Source organism: Chiloscyllium punctatum, chromosome 29, assembly GCF_047496795.1.
Source record: "Chiloscyllium punctatum isolate Juve2018m chromosome 29, sChiPun1.3, whole genome shotgun sequence".
NCBI lineage: Eukaryota > Metazoa > Chordata > Chondrichthyes > Orectolobiformes > Hemiscylliidae > Chiloscyllium > Chiloscyllium punctatum.
This window is the reverse complement of record NC_092767.1, coordinates 59,646,431-59,667,407: the sequence shown is the minus strand read 5'-3', so window position 1 is coordinate 59,667,407 and position 20,977 is coordinate 59,646,431. Positions and strand designations below refer to the sequence as shown.

The following is a 20,977-nucleotide window of genomic DNA, read 5'->3' as shown; positions in this document are numbered from 1 at the left end:
TGGAAGAGAATTCCAAAGACAAAACAACACTCAAAGTTCTCAGCTGATTCAAATGGAAGATCCTTTAATTTTAAACTACGTACCTGGATTCTGGTTTTCCCCCATGAGGGGTAACAGCCTCTCAGCTTCTTGGTCCTATCTACTCAGAACCGAATATATATGTTTCAATAAGATCACCTCTCATTTTTGAGTTTCAGTGAGTAGAGATCCAACCTAGTCCATGTTCCTCAGAAGACCTTCAATTCCAGGAGTCAAAGAGCTCAATAACATTTTTTTTAAAAATCAGCAGGTTTCTTATCAGGCATATCCCAAACTCTTGTACTTTACCACAGAGGGCAGCAGATGCAAGGAAACATCGTCTGGTTCCCCTCCAAAGGGAAATAGCTTCTTCACCTAGAACATTTCTTCAATGCCAGATCAGAGCTGTGGAACTCCCTTCTTCATAGCATTGAGGATGTCCTTACATATTTAAGACTGCAGTGGTTCAAGATGGTAGCTTACCACAACCTTCTCAAGGGCAATTAAGACTGGGCAATAAGTGCTGGCCATGTTAGCAATGGCCAGATCCCACGAACAAATATTTTAAAGAAGTAATTTCTACTTTAATGAAAAAATGCAAAACACTAAAATTTACAATTCCCATAAGCTAGAGAAATGATTTAGAATCATATACGCTGCTGTACAGCATGGAAATATATCCTTCGGTCCAACTCGTCCATGCCAACTAGATATTGTAAAAGGAGGTCTAGACTCATTTGCCAGCATTTGGCGTGTATTTCTCTCAACACTTCCCATTCATAAACCCATCCAGTTGCATTTTAAAATGTAATTGTACCAGCCTCCACCACTTCCTCTGGCAGCTTATTTCATACACACACCATCCTCCGTGTGAAAAGGTTGCCCTTTCAAAATCTTTCCCCTCTCACTCTAAATCTATGCCCTCTAGTTCTGGACTATCCCACCCTGGGGGAAGGATCTTGGCTATTCACCCCACCCACTCATGATTTTATAAACCTCTACAACGTCACCCCTCAGCCAACGTTCCAGGGAAAATACCCCAGACTAAGTTTCCTCCGGGTCCTCCGGTTTCCTCCCACAGTCCAAAGATGTGCAGGTCAGGTGAACTGGCCATGCTAAATTGCCTGTAGTGTTAGGTAAGGGGTAAATGTAGGGGTATGGGTGGGTTGCGCTTCGGCGGGTCGGTGTGGACTTGTTGGGCTGAAGGGCCTGTTTCCACACTGTAATGTAAATCTAAAAAAAAATCTATCCTGATAGCTCAAACCCTCTAACCCTGGCAACATCCTAGCAAATCTTTTTTGAACCCTTTCAAGTTTTGCAGACCAGAACTGAACACAATATTCCAAAAGTGGCCTAATCAATGTTCTGTACAACCACAATATGACCTCCCAAATCCTATACTCAATGCATTGACTAATAAAGGCAAGCATACCAAATGCCTTCTGCACTATCCTGTCTACCTGCAACTCCACTTTCAAGGAACTATGAACCTGCACTCCAAGGTCTCTTTGTTCAGCCACACTCCCCAGAACCTTAACCTTAAGTGTGTAACTCCTGCTTGATTTGCCTTTGCAAAATGCAGCACCTCACAGTGACCTAATTAAACTCCATCTGCCGCTCCTCAACCATTGGCCCTTGTGATCAAGATCCCATTGTATTCTGAGGTAATCTTCTTTGCTGTCCACTACACCACCAATTTTGGTGTCATCTGCAAACCTACTAACCACATCTCCTATATTCACATCTAAATCATTTATACAAATACAGGCTGTTCTGCTATTTGCTGCAACATGACTGATGAATTGGAGATACTGTTTCTAAAGCGTGAACTTTTAAATCTTATTTGGTATAACACGATTACATTGTCAACATATTCACTGTTGTTTCTAAAGTAAGGTCTTTCTATAACGTGGAGTTGCACTAGGACATAACCATTGCATTATAGAAGAACTGACAGTAACAAAAAAGTGGATCCAGTACTGATCCTTGTGGCATACTGCTAGTCACAGGTTTCCAGGCTGAAAAGCAACATTCCATCACCACCATCTGTCTTCTACCTCTTGAGCCAGTTCGTTATCCAAATGACTAGTTCTCCCTGTGTTCTAACCTTGCTAACCAGTCTATGAGGAATCTTGTCAAACGCCTTACTCAAGTCCATATGGATCACATCCACTGCCCTGCCTCCTTCAATTATCTTCGTTACTTCTTCAAAAAAAACCTTAATCAAGTTAGTGAGACACCCATGTTGACTATACCTAATCGGTCATTGCCTTTCTACATCCTGTCCCTGAGGATCCCCTGCAAAACCTGCCCATTACTGGTGTCAGGCTCACCGGTCTATAATTGCCTGGCTTTTCCTTACCACCTTTCTTAAATAGTGGCACCACGCTAGCCAATTTCCAGTCTTCCAGCACTTCCCCTGTGACTATCAATGATACAAATATCTCAGCAAGAGGCCCAGCAATCACCTCCCTAGCTTCTAGGGTACACCTGGTCAGGTCCCAGGGAGTTATTCACCTTTATACATTTTAAGATGTCCAGCACCACCTCCTCCATAATATGGACTTTTTTCAAGATGTTGTTATTGATGCCATGAAGTTCTCTATCTTCCATATCCTCCTCCATGATAAACATTGATGCAAATATTTAGTATCTCCCCAACTCCTGCAGTTCCACACAGACCTGATCTTTAAGGGGCCCTATTCTTTCCTTCAATACTCCTTTGTCCTTAAAGCATTTGTAGAATCCCTTTGTATTCTTCTTAACCCTATTTACCAAAGCTATCTCATGTCCCCTTTTTGCCCTCCTGATTTCCCTCTTAAGTACGTATTGATTGACTTTATACTCTAAGGATTCACTCTCTCTCTGCTGTCTATACCTAACATAAGCTTCCTTCTTTTTCTTGACGAAAACCTCAAATTTCTCTCGTCATCCAGCATTCCCAACACCTGCCAGCCTTACCCTTTACTAACAGGGACACACTGTCTCTGGACTTTCATTATCTCATTTTTAAAGGCTTTCCATTTTCCCATTGTCCCTTTACTGTGAATAATCACCCCCAATCAACTTTTGAAAGTTCTTGCCTAATACCATCAAAATTGGCCTTCCTCCAATTTAAAATTTCAACTTTTAGATTTGGTCTATCTTTTTCACCACTATTTTAAAACTAATAGAATTATGATCACTGGTCACTTCTCACCTAGAATAAATTCTAATGATCCAAAAATGAGAGTCCTTCTGCCATGCACCAGCTCCTCAGGTTTTGCATTCATCTGCTCTAGCCTCCTATTTCTACTCTCACTAGCTTATGACACCGGATGAGAGCATAAGAGGTGCAGTTGGTAAGTTTGCAGATGACACCAAAATTGGAGGTGTAGTGGACAGCGAAGAGGGTTACCTCAGATTACAACAGAATCTGGACCAGATAAATGTGAGGTGCTGCATTTTGGGAAAACAAATCTTAGCAGGACTTATACACTGGTCCTGGGGTATAGTCCTAGGAAGTGTTGCTGAACAAAAAGACCTTGGAGTGCAGGTTCATAGCTCCTTGAAAGTGGAGTCACAGGTAGATAAGATAGTGAAGGCGGTGTTTGGTTTGTTTTCCTTCATTGGTCAGAGTATTGAGTACAGGAGTTGGGAGGTCATGTTGCGGCTGTACAGGACATTGGTTAGGCCACTGTTGGAATATTGTGTGCAATTTTGGTCTCCTTCCCATTGGAAAGATGTGAAACTTGAAGGGGTTCAGAAAAGATTTACAAGGATGCTGCCAGGGTTGGAGGATTTGAGCTATAGGGAGAGGTTGAACAGGCTGGGGCTGTTTTCCCTGGAGCGTTGAAGGTTGAGGGGTAACCTTATAGAGGATTTCAAAATTATGAGGGGCATGGATAGGGCGAATAGGCAAAGTCTTTTCCCTGGGGTCGGGGAGTCCAGAACTATAGGGCATAGGTTTAGGGTGATAGGGGGAAAGATATAAAAGACACCCACGGAGCTTTCACGTAGAGTGGTACGGGTATGGAATGAGCTGCCAAAGGAAGTGGTAGAGGCTGGTACAATTGCAACATTTCAAAGGCATTTGACTAGATATATGAATAGGAAGGGTTTGGAGGGATATGGGCTGGGTGCTGGCAGGTGGGACTAGATTGGGTTGGCATGGATGGGTTGGACCGAAGGGTCTGTTTCCATGCCGCACATCTCTATGACTCTATTCGCGACGACCTCCTTTTAAAATTCCTGTCTAATTTCCTAAATTCTCCCACCAGAACCTTATCCTTTTCTCTTCCAATGTGTACATTGACCTCCTGCTGCCGCCCCCCCACCTCCACTTTGAAAAAATTCTACACCACTTGGGGATATCCTGGCACCATGCAGGCAGCACATCATTCTGATGTTTCTGTGTCAGCAACAGAAATGTCTATCTGTGCCTCTGACTAGAGAGTCTCCTATTTAAACCATTTAGTTTAAACATTTTTTTCGAATGCTAGAAGGATATAAGACTATCAGCTAATTTCATGAAAGGGCTACATTATCTAATATGAACAAGGTAAAGAAAGGTTTTCAATAAAGCTTAGTGATATGGCAGAGCACTACAAACTGAACATGTAATGTTTATGCTTAAACAGCTTTGGATGACATTGATAATTACAAATCAAACAGAAATTAACATGACGATTTAGGTAATCACATAAATATGCGGGCCTCCCTGACAACGTTCTTTAAAAGAAGCCACTGCCTGCAAAACCAAGTGACAGACAGAGCTAAGCAATCCCACAACAATCCCAGAACTAAACTCTGCAGTGCTGCCACATCCAGTAGTGAGTGGTGGAGGACGAGGCTCCACAAACATCCCCATCCTCAAATATGGAACAGCCCAGCACATCAATTCAAAAGATTTGGCTGAAGCTTTCACAGGAATTAGCCAGAAGTGCCGAATGGATGACCCATCTCAGCCTCCTCCAGTGGTGCCCAGTAATACAGATAATTCGGCAATTCGATTCACTCCACGTGATATCAAGAAACAGTTGGAGACACTGGATATTGCAAAGGCTACAGGCCCTGACAACATTCCGGCAATAATCCTGAAGACTTGTGCTCTACAAGATCACGCTCTCCTGGCCAAACCGTTGCAGCGTAGTTACAACATTGGTATCTTCCTGACAATGTGGAAAATTGCCCAAGTATGGCTTGTGCATAAAAACCAGGACAAATCCAATCTGGCCACTCCAAGCTATGCTCGATCATCAATAAGGTGATGAAGAATATCACCAAGTGCTATCAAGCTGAATCTGCTCAGCTATAACCTGCTCAGTGATGCCCAATTTGGGTTTTACCATGACCACTCAGCTCTGTACTGCATTACAGCCTTGACTCAAACATGGACAAAAGAGCTGAATTCCAGATGTGAGAGGAGGGTGACAGCCCGTGACATCAAGGCTGCATTTGACCAAGGTTGGCACCAAAGAGCCCGTGGCAAAACTGGAATCAATGGGAATCTCAGGACAAGCTCTCCAGTGGTTAGAGTCATATCGGAAACATAAGATGATGATTATGACTGTTGGAGGTCAGTCATCTCTCAGTGGGAGAGCATTGCGGTGACAGTGACCACAACTGCCTCACCTTTACCATAGCCATGGAGAGGGATAGGAAATGACAGTATGGGAAGGTATTTAATTGGGGGAGGGGAAAGTGTACTGCTATTAGACAGGAGCTGTGGAGTATAAATTGGGAACATTTGTTCTATGGGAAAAGCACAACAGAAATGTGGAGGCTGTTTAAGAAATGGGAGTGTTGAATAACTTTGTCCCACTGAAACAGGCAAGGAATGGTAAGGCGAAGGAGCCTTGGATGACAAGGGAAGAGGAGCTTCTTGCCAAGAGGAAGGAAGAAGCTTACTTAAGGTTGAGGAAGCAAGGATCTTTACAGGATTACAGGGTAGCAAGGAAAGAACTCAAAAATGGTCTGAGAACTAGGAGGGGGCATGAAAAAGCCTTGGCAGGAAGGATTAGGGAAAACCCAAAGGCATTCTACACTTACATGAGGAATAAGAGAATGATCAGAGAGAGGGTCGGACTGATCAGGGATAGTGGCAGAAACTTGTGCCTGGAGTCTGAAGAGGTAGGGGAGTTTTTTGCTTCAGTATTCGCTAGAGAGAGGAACCTTATTGATAGTGAAAACACTGGACCAGGTTAATAGGCTTGAACGGATTGATATTAAGAAAGTGAATGCGCTGGAAATTCTGGGAAGCATCAAGACAGATAAGTTCCCAGGGCCGGTCCAGATATATCCACGGTTACTACGGGAAGCAAGGAATGAGATTGCTACACCTCTGGCGATGATCTTTGCATCCTTACTCTCCACAGCACTAGTACTGGATGATTGGAGGGAGGCGGATGTTGTTCCTCTGTTCAAAAAAGGGAATAGGGAAATCCCTGGGAATTACTGACCAGTTAGTCTTAGGTGTGTGGTAAGCAAGGTATTCCAAGGAGTCTGAGAGATAGACATAAATCCCATTTGGAAAAACAGTTTCATTAAAGATAGTCAGCATGGCTTTGTGAGGGGCATGTCATGCCTCAAGCCTTAGTGAGTTCTTTGAGGATGTGACGAGACAAGTTGAATGAAGGTTAAACAGTGGATGTGGTGTATATGGATTTCACTAAGACATTTAATGAGGTTCCTCACGGTAGGCTCATTCAGAAAGTTAGGAGGTATGGGATACTAGGAAACTTGGCTGTCTGAAAGACGACAGCCAGTGCTAGTGGATGGAAAGTATTCTGCCTGGAGGTCAGTGACCAGTGGAGTCCTGCAGGGATCTGTTCTTGGCCCTCTGCTTCTTGTAGTTTTTAACCTGGATAAATGCAAAGTGATTCATTTTGGAAGTTCAACTTTGAATGCTGAATGCAGGGTTAAAGACAGGATTCTTGGCAGTGTGGAGGAACAGCAGAATCTTGGGGTCCACATACATAGATCCCTCAAAGTTGCCACCCAGGTTGATAGGGTTGTTAAGTCAGCGTATGGTGTTTTGGCTTTCATTAACTGGGAGAATGAGTTTAAGAGCCACAAGGTTTTGCTGTAGTTCTATAAAACCCTGGTTAGGCCACATTTGGAATATTGCGCCCAGTTCTGGTTGCCTCATTATAGTAAGGATGCAGATGCTTTAGAGAAGGTGCAGAGGAGATTTACCAGGATGCTGTCTGGATTGGAGGGCATTTGTGTCATGAGAGGTTGAGTGAGCTCGGGCTTTTCACACTGGAAAGAAAGAGGAAGAGAGGTGACTTGATAGAGGTGTACAAGGTAATGAGAGACTTTTCTAGGAGAAAGTGAGGACTGCAGATGCTGGAGACCAGAGTCCTGCTCCTCGGATGCTGCCTGGCCTGCTGCACTTTTCCAGCACCACACTTTTCAACAATGAGAGACTTTTCCCCAGGGCAGAAATAGCTGTCACGAGGGCTGATAATTTTAAGGTGACTGGAGGAAGGTATAGGGGAGAGGTCAGAGTTAGGCTCTTTACGCAGAGAGTGGTGGGTGCGTGGAATGCACTGCCAGGATAATAGAGTCAGAGACATTAGGGACATTTAAGCAACTGCTTGACAAGCACATGGATGGCAGTAAATTGAGGGGTGGGTAGGTCAGATTGAATTTAGACTAAGATAAACGCTTGGCCCAACATTGTGGGCTGAAGGGGCTGTATTGTGCTGTACAGTTCTATGTTCTATCACAGTTCCAGGACATCTCTACAGGAATTCCTCAGGGTAGTGTCCTCAGCCCAACAATCTTCAGCTGCTTCATCAATGACCTTCCCTCTATCTTAAGGTCACAAGTGGGGATGTTCGCCAATGTTTGGACAACGTTGAGCACCATTTAGGTCTCCTCAGACACTGAAGCAGTTCAGGTCTGAATGCAACAAGATCTGGACAAAATCCGGGCTTTGGGCTGACAGATGGCAGGTAACATTCGTTCCATACAAATGTTGGGCCATCACCAGTCCTTACTAATCTAACCACTGCACTTTGACATTCAATGGTGTTATCATCACTGAACCCCCTCACTGTCAACATCCTGCAGTTATCATCAACCAGAAACAAAACTGGACTTACCACATAAACAGTGGCTACAAGAGCAAGTCAGAGGCTAGGAATACGGAGGCGAGTAACACAATTTGGGGAAAATCATGAGAATAACTTACTATAGTGAAAAGGAAACCCTTGAAAGAAAAAGAGAAGTTAAAGAGCTCCAGTGTTTTCATTGCAATAAAGTAGGCTACAGTGTTGGTGACATAGGAAAAGCACTGAATCCAGATATAGAAAAACAGGATAAGTCAGTGAATTTTGTTGGAGTGGTAACGGAAAGCACAGTGCAGGCTAGAAAGCTGCTCCAGCATGTACAACCAGATCAGGGGTCGGTAAAGGAGGAAGAACCATATACCTGCAAAGGTAGAGTTTATTTGCATAGGCCAGGAGCAGCAGATAAAGACATTACAATATTGAGAGATACAAGATCCTCTCAATCTTTGAAGATACAGATGGGATAGGTTCCTCTGAAGGGCTTTTGCCAGGAAAAGTGCTAGGAACAGGAATGCATGATGAGACAAGTAGTGCTCAATTATGTAGAGTGAGGTTAGAATGTCCAGAGAAGAGTAGAGAAGTCACGGTAGGAGTACTGGTCAAACTCTCAGCTCCAGGAATACAATTTGTCCTCACTAATGGTATAGCTGGTTCACAGGTAACAGTGCTGCCTACTGTGGTTGAAAAGCCAATGGAAACACAGGCAACTGAATTATTGCAGGACACATATACTAGGATTTTCCTGACTGTGTGGTAATGAGGTCACCAATTCAAACAGGAGAAATCAAAGAGTGCAGCTAAGAAAGTTGAAGTGGAATTAGCAGAGGCCCTGTTTAATGAAATGACTAACACAAAGCAGGAGCAGGTAGAGGACAAAACAGACATCTTTAGCTCAGATAAATTAACTGAGTTACAGCAGAAAGATGAAAATTTAAAGCAATTGTATCAAAATGCATACGTGGAAAAATAATCAAATGTATCCCTGAATGCTATCATCATAAAAATGATGTCTTAATGAGGAATTGGAGACCATCACATATTCAGGCAGATGAGAAATTGACAGAAGTTCATCAAGTCATATTACCAGTGGATTATAGAAAGGTGTTGCAGATGGTCCATGAACTACCAATGGGGAGTCAGTTAGGGGTGAGAAAAACTGGAGCTAAAATACAAAAAAGGTTTTTCCTGGCTTGGTCTGCACAAGGATGCCATATACACCCGTGTGTAGGTCGAATTCTGAAGTTTTAAATTAGGGGCTCAACCTATTTATGAGGTTTTGTTTGAGGGGATGAATATTTATCTACAAAATAGATAAAATGGGAAACTTACCTTCCCGGCAGCTCCCGGTCCCGGAATGTTCCCTGTAATATGTTCGGGCCGCAGTAAACTGCGGGTAACAGTAATTCTGACAACATGCAGCGAAATGTGACGGATGGAAGACCCAGGACGGAATGATATGGCCAGCAGACAAGAAAGCCAGAGCGGAGCCCATTGGGCAGACACACTGACTCATAAATGTTGATCTGTAACTGTGAAGAACTAGGGTGGACTTATACACAAGATATATGGAAAATACAAGTTTTTTTGGCCAAAATTAGGGAGTTACTTACACATGATATCAATCTATACACTAGTAATATATGGTAGTTGAATTTTGCCTTACATATCAAATACAGGTAGACAACCCTTTATCCAAAATCATGAAATCCGAAAAGCTCCGAAATCTGAAGGATTTTTTGTGAAGTTTTTTTTTCTCGTTAACAAGTTTGTTCGGCGTGCAAACAGTTAACCCAACTCCACACCCCACTTGATCATGTCACTCAGATGCGATGTGGGTGGGCGTGGTCCAGAACTGGCAGGCCTCAATTCTGGCTCAGGGCCCTTAGTACTCAGTGAGTCTGCTGTTCGGTAAGATTTTAAAAAGTTTCACTGTCAAACTGTCACTTATTCTGAAATTCGAAAAATTCTGAATTCCAAAACCAGCTGGTCCCAAGCGTTTCGGATAAAGAATTGTGTACTTGTAATTGGAAAAATACAGGCAGTAATAAAACCCGCACTTTTGATACCTATTCCTGTGTTTGAGGAACCTTTTATAACCATTGTAATTGCTTGAGTAGAATCCCTACCTAGAACAAAAGGTGGGAATCAGTATTTGTTAGAAATAATGTGGAGGGCTTATGGTCAAGACCATCCAGATGATTAGCATTAGCAAATTTTGAGAAGATTTGTAGCTCAGGTTGAGTTTCTGGATGTAGGTTTGCTCGCTGAGCTGGATGATTCATTTTCAGACATTTCGTCACCATATAGGGTGACAGGCACGAGAATTCCTAGAAGCATGGCATTGAATCCCATTTACCACCCCCTGAGAAAAAGAATGGAACTGACATCACTATAGGAAATGATGTCACCACAGGAAATGACATCACCAACCCAAGAAAACCCAAACACAGAAATAGAAAGTGGGCTACACCAGCATTTGGAGGCTGCTTGAAGATGTTACCTAGTATGGTGGTGAAATATCTGAAAATGAACTGTTTCAATGAGTAAAACTACATCCATGATTATGATAAAGGAATTCCATTTGTATTTTTTTTTCTGTATTTTCCAGAAGAAAATTGAAATGAGCTGAAAGAGTTATTACTATCACATGGAGAGATATCTGGAAATAGATGTAGATATAGGAGATGCTGCTCTGATTAAGCAGCATCTTTATTGGCATAACCCTCTAAATCTGGTACAAGTTCAAGAGGATTTTGAATGCATGCTCCAAGATGACATCATTGAAGTGGGTTGCAGTGACTGCCGTCTTGAAAAATGTGGTGGTGCTGGATGTCTTGAAATGCATAAAAATGGATAAATTCCCAGGACCTGATCAGTGTACCCTAGAACACTGTGGGAAGCTAGGGAGGGGATTGCTGGGCCCTTTGCTGAGATATTTGTATCATCGATAATTACAGGTGAGGTGCCGGAAGACCGAAGGGAACTGTAGACCGGTGAGCTTGACATCAGTGGTGGACAAGTTGTTGGAGAGAATCCTGAGGGACAGGATTTACATATATTTGGAAAGGGAAGGACTGATTAGGGATAGTCAGCATAACTTTGTGCATGGGAATTCAGGTCTCAAGAATTTAAATGAGTTTTTTGAACTAACAAAGAGAAATGATGAGGACAAAGTGGTAGGGGTTATTGATATGGACTTCAGTAAGGTGTTCGACGAAGTTCCTCATGAGAGACTGGTTAGCAAGGTTAGATCTCATGGAATACAGGGAAAACTAGCCATTTGGATATAGAACTGACCTCGAAGGTACGAGACAGAGGGTGGTGGTGGTGGAGGAAGGTTGCTTTTCAGACTGGAGGTCTGTGACCAGTGGTGTGCCATAAGGATCGGTGCTGAGTCCACTATTTTACGTCATTTATATAAATTATATGGCTGTGAACATAGGAGGTAAAGTTAGTAAGTTTGCAGATGACACAAACAAAGAAGGTTACCTCAGAGTACAACGGGATCTTGATCAGATGGGCCATTGGGCCACGGAGTGGCAGAGTTTAAGTTAGATAAATGAGAGGTGTGTGCATTTTGGAAAAGCAAACCAGAGCAGGACTTATACACTTAAATGGTAAGGTCCTGGGGTCTGTTGTTGAACAAAGAGACCTTGGCCTACAGGTTCATAGTCCCTTGACAGCAGAGTTGCATGTAGATAGGATAGTGAACAAGGCATTTTGTATTCTTTTCTTTATTGGTCAAAGCATTGAGTACAGGAGTTGGGAGGTCATGCTGTGACTATACAGAAATTGCTTCGGCCACTTTTGGAATATTGCATGCAATTCTGGTCTCCTATCTATTGGAAGGATGTTGTGAAACTTGAAAGGATTCAGAAAAGATTTACAAGGATTTTGCCAGACTTGGAGGATTTGAACTATAGCGAGAGGCTAAATAGGCTGAGATTGTTTTCCCTGAGTGTCAGAGGCTGAGGGGTGACCATATAGAGGTTTATAAAATCATGAGGGGCATAGATTAGATAAATAGACAAGGTCTTTTCCCTGGGATGGAGAAGTTCACAATTATAGGGCATAGATGTAGGGTGAGAGGGGAAAAGACATAAAAGGGACCTAAGGGGCAGGTTTTTCACAGAGGGTGGTATGTTTATGGAATGAGCTGCCAGTGGAAGTAGTGGAGGCTGATACAATTACAGCATCTAAAAGGCATCTGGATGGGGATATGAATAGGAAGGGTTTAGAGGGATATAGGCCAAGTACACACTCAGGTCAGGGGTTTGTTGGAATATTCCCCATTTGCTTGGATGAGTGCAGCCCCAAACAATTCTCAAGAAGCTTGACACCATCCAAGACAAAGCAGCCTGCTTGACTGGCACCGCATCCACTCCGTCCTCCACCGACACTCAGTACACACTGCTGCTAAAACCATCTGCAAGATGCTCTGCAGAAATTCACCAAAGATCCTTAGAAGTAGTCATGAGTTTGGAAAGTGTTGTCTATCTAGATGAACAAGAACAGCAGATAGACTGGAACACCACCACCTTCAAGTTCCCCTCCAAGCCACTTAGCATCCTCACTTGAAAATACATTACGGTTCCTTCACTGTCGCTGGGCCAAAATCTTGGAATTCCTTCCCTGATGGCAATGTGGGTCAACTGATATCAGGTGGATTGCAGTGGTTCAAGAAGGCAGCTCACCACCACCTTCACAAGGGCAACTAGGGATAGGCAATAAATCTTGGCCAACCAGCGATGTCCACATCCCACAAATGAATAATTTTTTTCAAAAAATGTGATGCAACTCCTCTATAAAATCATTGGTTAGATCACATTTGGAATATTGTCTCAACTCTGGGCAACTTATTTAAGGAACGATGTTAAAGCCTGGAGACTGCGAAGACTTGCTAGAAATATTCCAGGAATGAGGGATATCAAATAATCGTAAATATGAGAGAAATTGGGCTTATACTGCTTAGTGCAGAGAAGATTAACAGGTTACCTTTTTGATAAGAAGAAAATTCTATTTCCACTAGTCAGTATGTCAATAACTAGGGGTCACAATTTTAAGATTCAGCAAGAGAGCTAAAAGTGCAACAAGGACAAACTTCTTTACTCAGTTGTTAGAATTTGGAATGCGCTGCCTGGGAGAGTGGCTGATGCGGATCCCATTGGAGATTTCAAGAGTGCTGAACATAGATATTTGAAAATTATTAATTTTGAGGACCAAGATTGTTGTGGAAACTAGGACCAGCTGAGTAGCTCTTTTAGGATTTTGTATAAACAAGTTGGATCAAATGGCCTCCTTGTGAATATAAAATTCTATGATATTATACGTATTCCATAGTATCCATTATTCCCTAGCAACATAAAAACATACTTGGTCATCACCAAACTTGTCCCTAACAGGTGGTCAACAACTGTAAACAACTCCATAGGCCTGGGATTCTCTGGTAAACTGATTTTGTTTATCCTTATGACTTCAGGAAGATAAAATTTCATTCAGACAATTATATTTATTTATAACTAATTAGATTCATGAATAGTAGCCCCACATTTATGTGTATAAGCTATTTATTTTGGAATCACTTGCAGTCATGACCAAACTTCCATAATGCATATATTGTGAACCACTAATAAATATTATCAATGATTAACTATTACTAAATGAACAGTACACTGACCATCTCAAGGAAGCTATCCAGGTTTCGTGGTCCAAACTTGTCCTGTTCCTTAAAATGGCTGCTTAGCAATCCCTGCGCTATTGACAAGCTGCCTGGAGTTGGGGTTGCACAGTATTCCTCCAACTGCTTCCTTCCCAAGATGGAGTGAATGAGATCTTTGTCCATTCTTTCAGCCCATCTTCCTCGTGGCTGGAACGCTTCCACGGTGCTATTTCCAGGTCTATCCTGCACACATCCATCACCTGCCTCCTACAAACCCATGTTGAAAGAAAGTGAACTTTTCAGAAAATTGTCGTCAATAAGTTTGACCTTTTTATATTTAATATTGTTACTAAGAAAAAATAGATTTTTAAATATTACAAATACAAAACAATGCAATTCAAAACAGTACAAAACTAAACCCAAATAATAAAAAAAATCCCCAACCCACCCTCCTATACAAATGTATAAACATATATAGAGAAGTATAAAATTAAAAAAAACCTAAACTAGCTATTTAACTAACTAAATAAATACCTAACAACAAACAAATTAATAGTAATAACTCAGCCCAGCCAAACAAAACACTCATACATTCACAGTTCCTCCTCCCTGGACATTGGACTCATGAAACACAATCGTTACGGCTACATAAAAGCCCTTGTTAGTGTGGCAGATAAATCTGTGTCCAGGTATTTCAAAAAGGGTTGCCATGTCTTGTAAAAATCTTGTTTTGTGGTGTACCATATTTGAGAGAAAATCCAGGGGAATATGCTCCATAACAATCTTCCGCCAACCCCACAGGCCTGAGGGGTTTTCTGATATCCAACCTTGCAAGATATTCTTACATTCTGTGCAAGGAAGAATATTGAAAACTTTTTCCTTTTGCGAGTCTGCAGGACATACAATGGGTAGGCCCCAAAAGGAGCAAAATAGGATCCTTCTCCACCCCTACACCTAAAATCCTCTCCATTGCACCCAACACGGTGCTCCAATATGTTTGAAGCCTGTCACAAGACCAAAGACAATGAGTAAGAGTACCCGTACAGACCTTGCACTTGGGGCATGCTGAAGATACCCCTGGTTTAAATTTTGACAAACGGTCTGGGGCTAAGTGGACTCTATGGAGAATCTTCAACTGTAAAGCATGGGTCCTATTGCAAATTGATATCTTCCTTGCCTTCTCCCAAATATCCTCCTATGCCTCTGAAGGAACTTCAACACCCAGCTCTCTTTCCCACATCTTGCAGAGTCGATCAGACTCATCCGAGGTGGCACCCCCCAATTGGTGATATAGAGTACTGACAGAGAGTGAACTCTTAGCCCTTAGTACCCCTCTTTCTATGTCAGATTTGTAGGGATCAGTCAAAAGTGTGGTCCTTTTTTGAATAAAATCTCTAACTTGAAAAAAACAAAAGAGGTCTCTATTAGGTAACTCGTACTTCCATACTCACTGATCGAAGGACATCATTACATCTCCCTCAAATAAATCACCCATGCAAGATATACCCCTAGCTGCCCAACATTTAAATCCTGAATCTATCATACCTGGTTGAAAACTCGGCATACCCACTAAAGGTGTAAACAAATATGCCAATATTACCTTCCCTTTGCCGAATTGCCCTCCATGCTTTAACGGTATTGATGACTATTGGGTTATGGCAATATTGCCTAACTGTTCTCACCTTGTCCAAAAACAGCAAACTGCTAAGGGGGCACCTTGCCTGGGAGACTTCGATATCTAGCCATATTGAAAAAGGGTCCCCACAAACCCAATCTCTTACGTAGGTCAAAAGTGAGATTAATTGGTAATTTTTAATGTCTGGAAGGTCTACTCCCCCCAGTCTGTGAGGCAACTGCAGTTTGGCTAATTTAATGAGGGCCATTTACAGTGCCAGATAAAGGAGCTGAACCAACTGTTCAGTCTCCTGAGTGTTTGTTTATTGAAAAATCAGGGGGAGCATCCGTATAGAGTATAGCAAACGAGGGAGAATATTCATCTTAATAAGCGCTATCCAACCCAACCATGAGACTGGAAGTGCCTCCCCATCTTTGGGGACCCTATTTAATTTTTCAAATAATTGAGTAAAATTGGCTTTGAACAGCCAATCCAGAACTGAGTAATGAATATGCCCAAATACACAAAAACCCTCCTGTGACCACCTAAATAGGAATCTATAGTCACTCTCAAGAACCAACTCTTTCATAAGACCACCCATAGGCACAGCCTCTGATTTAGCAAAATTAATCTTATACCCTGAAAAAGCACCAAACCAGGCAAGGCACTGAGACTGCTGGATTTGTCAAGAAAATTAGATCATCATCTGCATACAGCAAGATCTTATGTAATTTTGACCCCACTTCTGGAGCTGATAATATTGAGATCCCCACAAATGGCATCTGCCAACAGTTCAATCACCAACGTAAAAAGTAATGGTGAAAGGGGACAGCCCTGCCCGCTGCCCCTAGAAATGTTAAAATTGCTTGATCGTACCCTGTTGGTAATGACTGCAGCGAGAAGTACACTGTCGAGAACCTTTACCCATCTTATGAAAAAATAAGTTTGACCTTAATGAGTTATTATACTTTATACTTTAATTTTTTTTCAAATATTTGCCCTTTTCATGGATTTTTCACAAGTATATTCTCACTATTTTTCAGTTCAGTTACTTAACCTCCTATCCCTACTGAAGCGCAGGGTTAATATATAAAAAGTGATCTCTACCAATGGCACAGTTTACAAGTTAACCCACAGGACAGATATCAAAGTACCATAAACGCAAGCAACAATTTGGATTGTAGTCTCTGCTCCCGTTTCCATTTTAAAAATCTTTGTCTACTTTTGGTTTTATTCTCATTTGCATCCCTATTTGCCTTCAGATGACAGTGGCTCATTACTGACCCATTCTCATCACCTCCAGACTTATGTTTTGTGTCTTCATTTGTCCCATCAATGCTTAAAACAAGTTTGTACAAACGGGCAATTTAGCCTGGTTCAGAATAGATTTCTTTTTAAGAATCAAGCATCTGATGGCTCAGCAGGTAAATATTGTGTGCGAGGAATGAGTTCAGGACAAGTCACAACTCAAGCCCTGTTTAGAAAGCATTGCAGATGTCCTTGGTGCATCCCCAAACTCAGACTGGGAGGAAAAAATAGTCAGGAGGTTAAAGGTTTTCATCAGTACCTGGTGACCACTGCTGTATTAGATGAGTGCTGACACTTGGTTGTGTTCTGTTCAGCAAATAGCCTGATAACACACTGTTCACAATTGCAATGAAAGATGACTAACCAAAGTTGCAACGTGACAGAAAATGAGTGTGTGCAGATTTGCATGTTTATGAGTTCTTCAAACAAATGCGTAACAAGTAGTAACGTCCACCAATTGAACAGATTTTTTTGCTCCACTGTTCCTTTGCAAATGTACCTCAAAGGGAGGGAAAGATGACAAGTTACAATTTGGATCTGGGCTGGGATTGTGTGAAAAGTTGGGAAGTGGCAACTGGCTAGCATTCTCATTCCACATTAGTGTTCTTATTCCACATTAACATTTACATCTCCCAAGAAACTTACCAGTCTTTTTGCCCACAGTGGAAGCTTCCCATTTGTCATCAGGAACACAGCATCTTCAGTCTTATCTGCAAGATTGTTTGGCAGCAATAAAAATGGTGAACAACAATTTTGCAGTATTTCTTGAGGGGAAAATTGGCTCATATATGGAACACGGGATTAGTTTTGGATGGTTCTAAGAACCAGCATCCATATGATATGAAGGTGATGAATGTTGCTTGACTGTAAATTTACATAAGTTCAAGATTCTACCTGCACCTGTTCTAGAATTTTGCACAGAATAAGAAAGCTTCATAGAGATTAGATTCCCTACAGTGTGGAAACAGGCCATTTGGCCCAACAAGTCTACACCGACCCTCCAAAGAGTAACCTGCCCAGACCCATTTCCCTCTGGCTAATGCACCTAAAACTATGGGCAATTTAGCATGGCCAATTCACCTGACCTGCACATCTTTGGCCTGTGGGAGGAAACCAGAGCACCCGGAGGACACCCATGCAGACACGGGGAGAATGTGCAAACTCCACACAGACAGTTACCAGAGGCTGGAATCGAACCCAGATCCCTGGCGCTGAGGTGCCGTGCTGCCCATAAAGAAGAAAGAATAAGATTCATATTAATGGTCAAATAAAATTAAAAGGATGCACATGCTAAAAATGCGATAATATATTGGAGCTACATTTCAGAACTGAAGGCAACTGGAGAAAGGATGGTGTTTGTGCTGAGGGGAAAAGGTGCACATGGAACAGATCTTGAAGGTCGTAGACAAAAGGTAAAGTGAGCTCAAATGGTAAAGTAGAGGATGGATATAAATGATGATTGGGCAGTAATCGTATTCATGATAGGTATCATTGGCAGAAAATAGGTCTACTTGGGTGATAGCAAACCTCTGCAAACTGGTGACGGTGGGGGCTTGGTAGTGTGGGGTGATCAAAATGGAGGACAGTGTTCACATTAATTGTTGAACTCAAAGATGAATCCTGCAGGCTGTAAAGTAACTAGGTGGAAAATTATTTGCTGCTCCCCCATCTCGTGTAGGGTTTCATTGGAATATTGTAGCAGGCAGAGGAAAGAAATATTAGTATGAGTAAGATGGTGTATTGAAATGGCAAGTGACTGGAAGATCAGGATTACTTCTACAGGATGAGCGGAGGTATTCCGCAAAACAAAGCAATCACCTACCTGCATTTGGTGAAGCCAGTATCATGAACCACACTGAATACAGTCAATCCGTTTAAAAGTAAAACAGACAAATGACTGCTTCATCTGTAAGGTGTGTTTGAGGCCTTGGATAGTGAGGCAGTAGGAGGAGAAGGTAAAGTGTTAGATCTTCTGCATTTGCACAGGAAACTGCCATAGTGGTGTGAAGAGGTGCTAGGAGTGACAGGGGTCAGGCCAAAGTGTGTGGTGGGATTGGTCCCTGTAGAATGCTGATAAGGGACAGAGGAGTGCTTGGGTGCAGCATCTTGCTGGAGTTGGCAGAAATGGCACAGGATGATTATTTGATGTTGGAGGGGTGGAAAACAAGGCCAAGAGAATCTTACCACTGCTTTGGCAGGGAAGGGATGAGGGCGGAATTGCAGGAAATACATCATACATGGCTGAAGGCCCAGTCAGCCACGTTAGGAAGGTGTCCTCATTTGGGCAGGAGGAAAGACTTTTCAGAAGCTCTCTTGTGGAAATTGGCATAATGGAAAAATAGAGAATGGAATGGAAATGGAAATGGAACAGAAGGTGTAGGGAAGTGTAATCAAGGGAACTATAAGAGTAAAAAGACATTTTATTAAAACTTTTCATTTTGCACTGATCAAAACAATCCGCATAAATACCAATTTAAGGGGAAAATGTTTATATTGCATGAAGGGAAACGCTGATTGCTTGGCAAGTGGTCTCCAGTAGAGGTGACACCATGTGTATTACAACAATTAATGATGACTGACAGTTGTCTGCCAGGCTTTGCTTAAATTTTAAACCAGTAGATTGTCTGTGACGGTCGGGACGTTGCCCCTTAAAATGAACTGACAAATGGCTGTCACTTATTTTATCAAGTTAAAACAGGTAATAAATGTTCATTTTCTGTCTGTCTGCAAAGCAGGATTTTGCAAGCATAGGCTAGTTAGGTCCAGGCAATACCTTGCTTTTGCAAGCAGCAGAGGGGTATGTTTGAGATGTTCAGCCGGTCTTCAGGATGTATAGCTTTTTAATACAGCTGGGTAGTTAACTGTTAATAAATTATTAATTGTTGCACTCTCCATGGCATTGCATCTACCAATTAGTTTGTACATCCAAATCAATCAACACTCCTCACAGGCTACACAAAAGTGTTGTTTGTCTCCTTGAACTGTTATTCTTCTGAATTGTCCTCTTGAGAGCACGATGAATTGTTTCAACGTGCTTTCCCCACAACCCCCCATAATATTCAAGATCTATATTACTAAGTACAAGATCAAGATATACTCAACTCCTGTATTTAAATTTGGTTTGAATATAAGCATATTTACTCAGCTATCTTCTGCTAGATACTTGAAATTTTATGCAAAGTAGTCAGCTACAGAATTTTTAAAAGATTCATTCAGGGATGAGGACTTCACTGGCTCGGTCAGCATTTATTGCCCATTCCTAATTGCCCAGAGGGCAGTTAAGAGTCAACCACATTGCTGTGGGTCTGGAGTCACATGTAGGTCAGACCAGGTAAGGATCGCAGTTTCTCTGAAGGACATTAGTGAACCAGGTGGGTTTTTTAAACAATTGACAATGGATTCATGGTCATCACAAGACTCTTAATTCCAGATTTTTGTTGAATTCAAATTCCACCATCTGCTGTTGTGGGATTTGAACCCGGGTCCCCAGAACATGACCTAGGTCTCTGGATCAAAAGTCCAGTGAGGCCATCGCCTCCTTTATGGATAGCCATGTGAATATCGCACTAACAAAAGCAGTGACAATAAAATTAGTATAAATGCAGAAGTTTTGTTTATAAAACATATCTTTAACCTTATAAACTGTTGAATCTTTGGTCATCATTTACAGAAAGCTGCAAATCAATTGGTCACTCACAAGACTCTGGAGTGGGACTTGAACTCTCAACCTTCTGAATCAAAGTCCCACTCCAGAATGAGAGATAACCCTCCAGTACAGTACTGAGTGGGTTCTGTACTTTAAAGTGGTGACTTCTGTATGAGAAATTAAAGAGAAGCTCTCACTGCTTCCAAGTTGAATACAAAAAAATGCATAACAGAAGTTTCAACAGAAGAGGACTTATTCCCAGTGCCACTGTTAATATTGAACCATTAACCAGCAATATGAAAATAGATTGGTCATTATCATACTGCTATTTTTGGGATTAATTGTGTTTCTTATTCACAACAATTTAAAAGTTTGAAATTGGCATTTTGCGATGTCTGGTCCTCATAAAAGCTGCGATACAAAACTAAAAACTCTTGTTTTCTTTAAAAAGCCACTGATATAAAACCACTGAGGTTTTGAATTTTTGAGGTCTATTTCATCCATCTGACGTGTTGTACAGTATAGGCAAAACAGCAGCTCCTACCTTGGTCCATGGGCTCTTTTAAAGGTGTTTGGAAAGACACATCCTCCACATCATCCTCACTTGTATCATCTTCCTGATCCTCTGAAGCTACCTTTTGCACCATAAAAGTCTCTCTCCTAAAGTAATTGCA

General features: G+C 41.9%; 1 protein-coding gene across 3 annotated transcripts in view; it reads right to left on the bottom strand.

Annotated features, from left to right (window-relative positions):
- Window positions 1–20,977, bottom strand: part of LOC140454446 (mitogen-activated protein kinase-binding protein 1-like) — a 181,230-nt gene that overhangs the window by 45,641 nt on the left and 114,612 nt on the right. For all 3 annotated transcript variants that reach the window (XM_072549189.1, XM_072549190.1, XM_072549191.1), the window contains exons 20-22: window positions 20,848–20,963; window positions 17,303–17,367; window positions 13,753–14,001 (exon numbers count right to left, since the gene is read on the bottom strand). In XM_072549189.1, coding sequence (XP_072405290.1) covers window positions 13,753–14,001; window positions 17,303–17,367; window positions 20,848–20,963 — 430 coding nt within the window. The remainder of the gene's footprint in view (window positions 1–13,752; window positions 14,002–17,302; window positions 17,368–20,847; window positions 20,964–20,977) is intronic.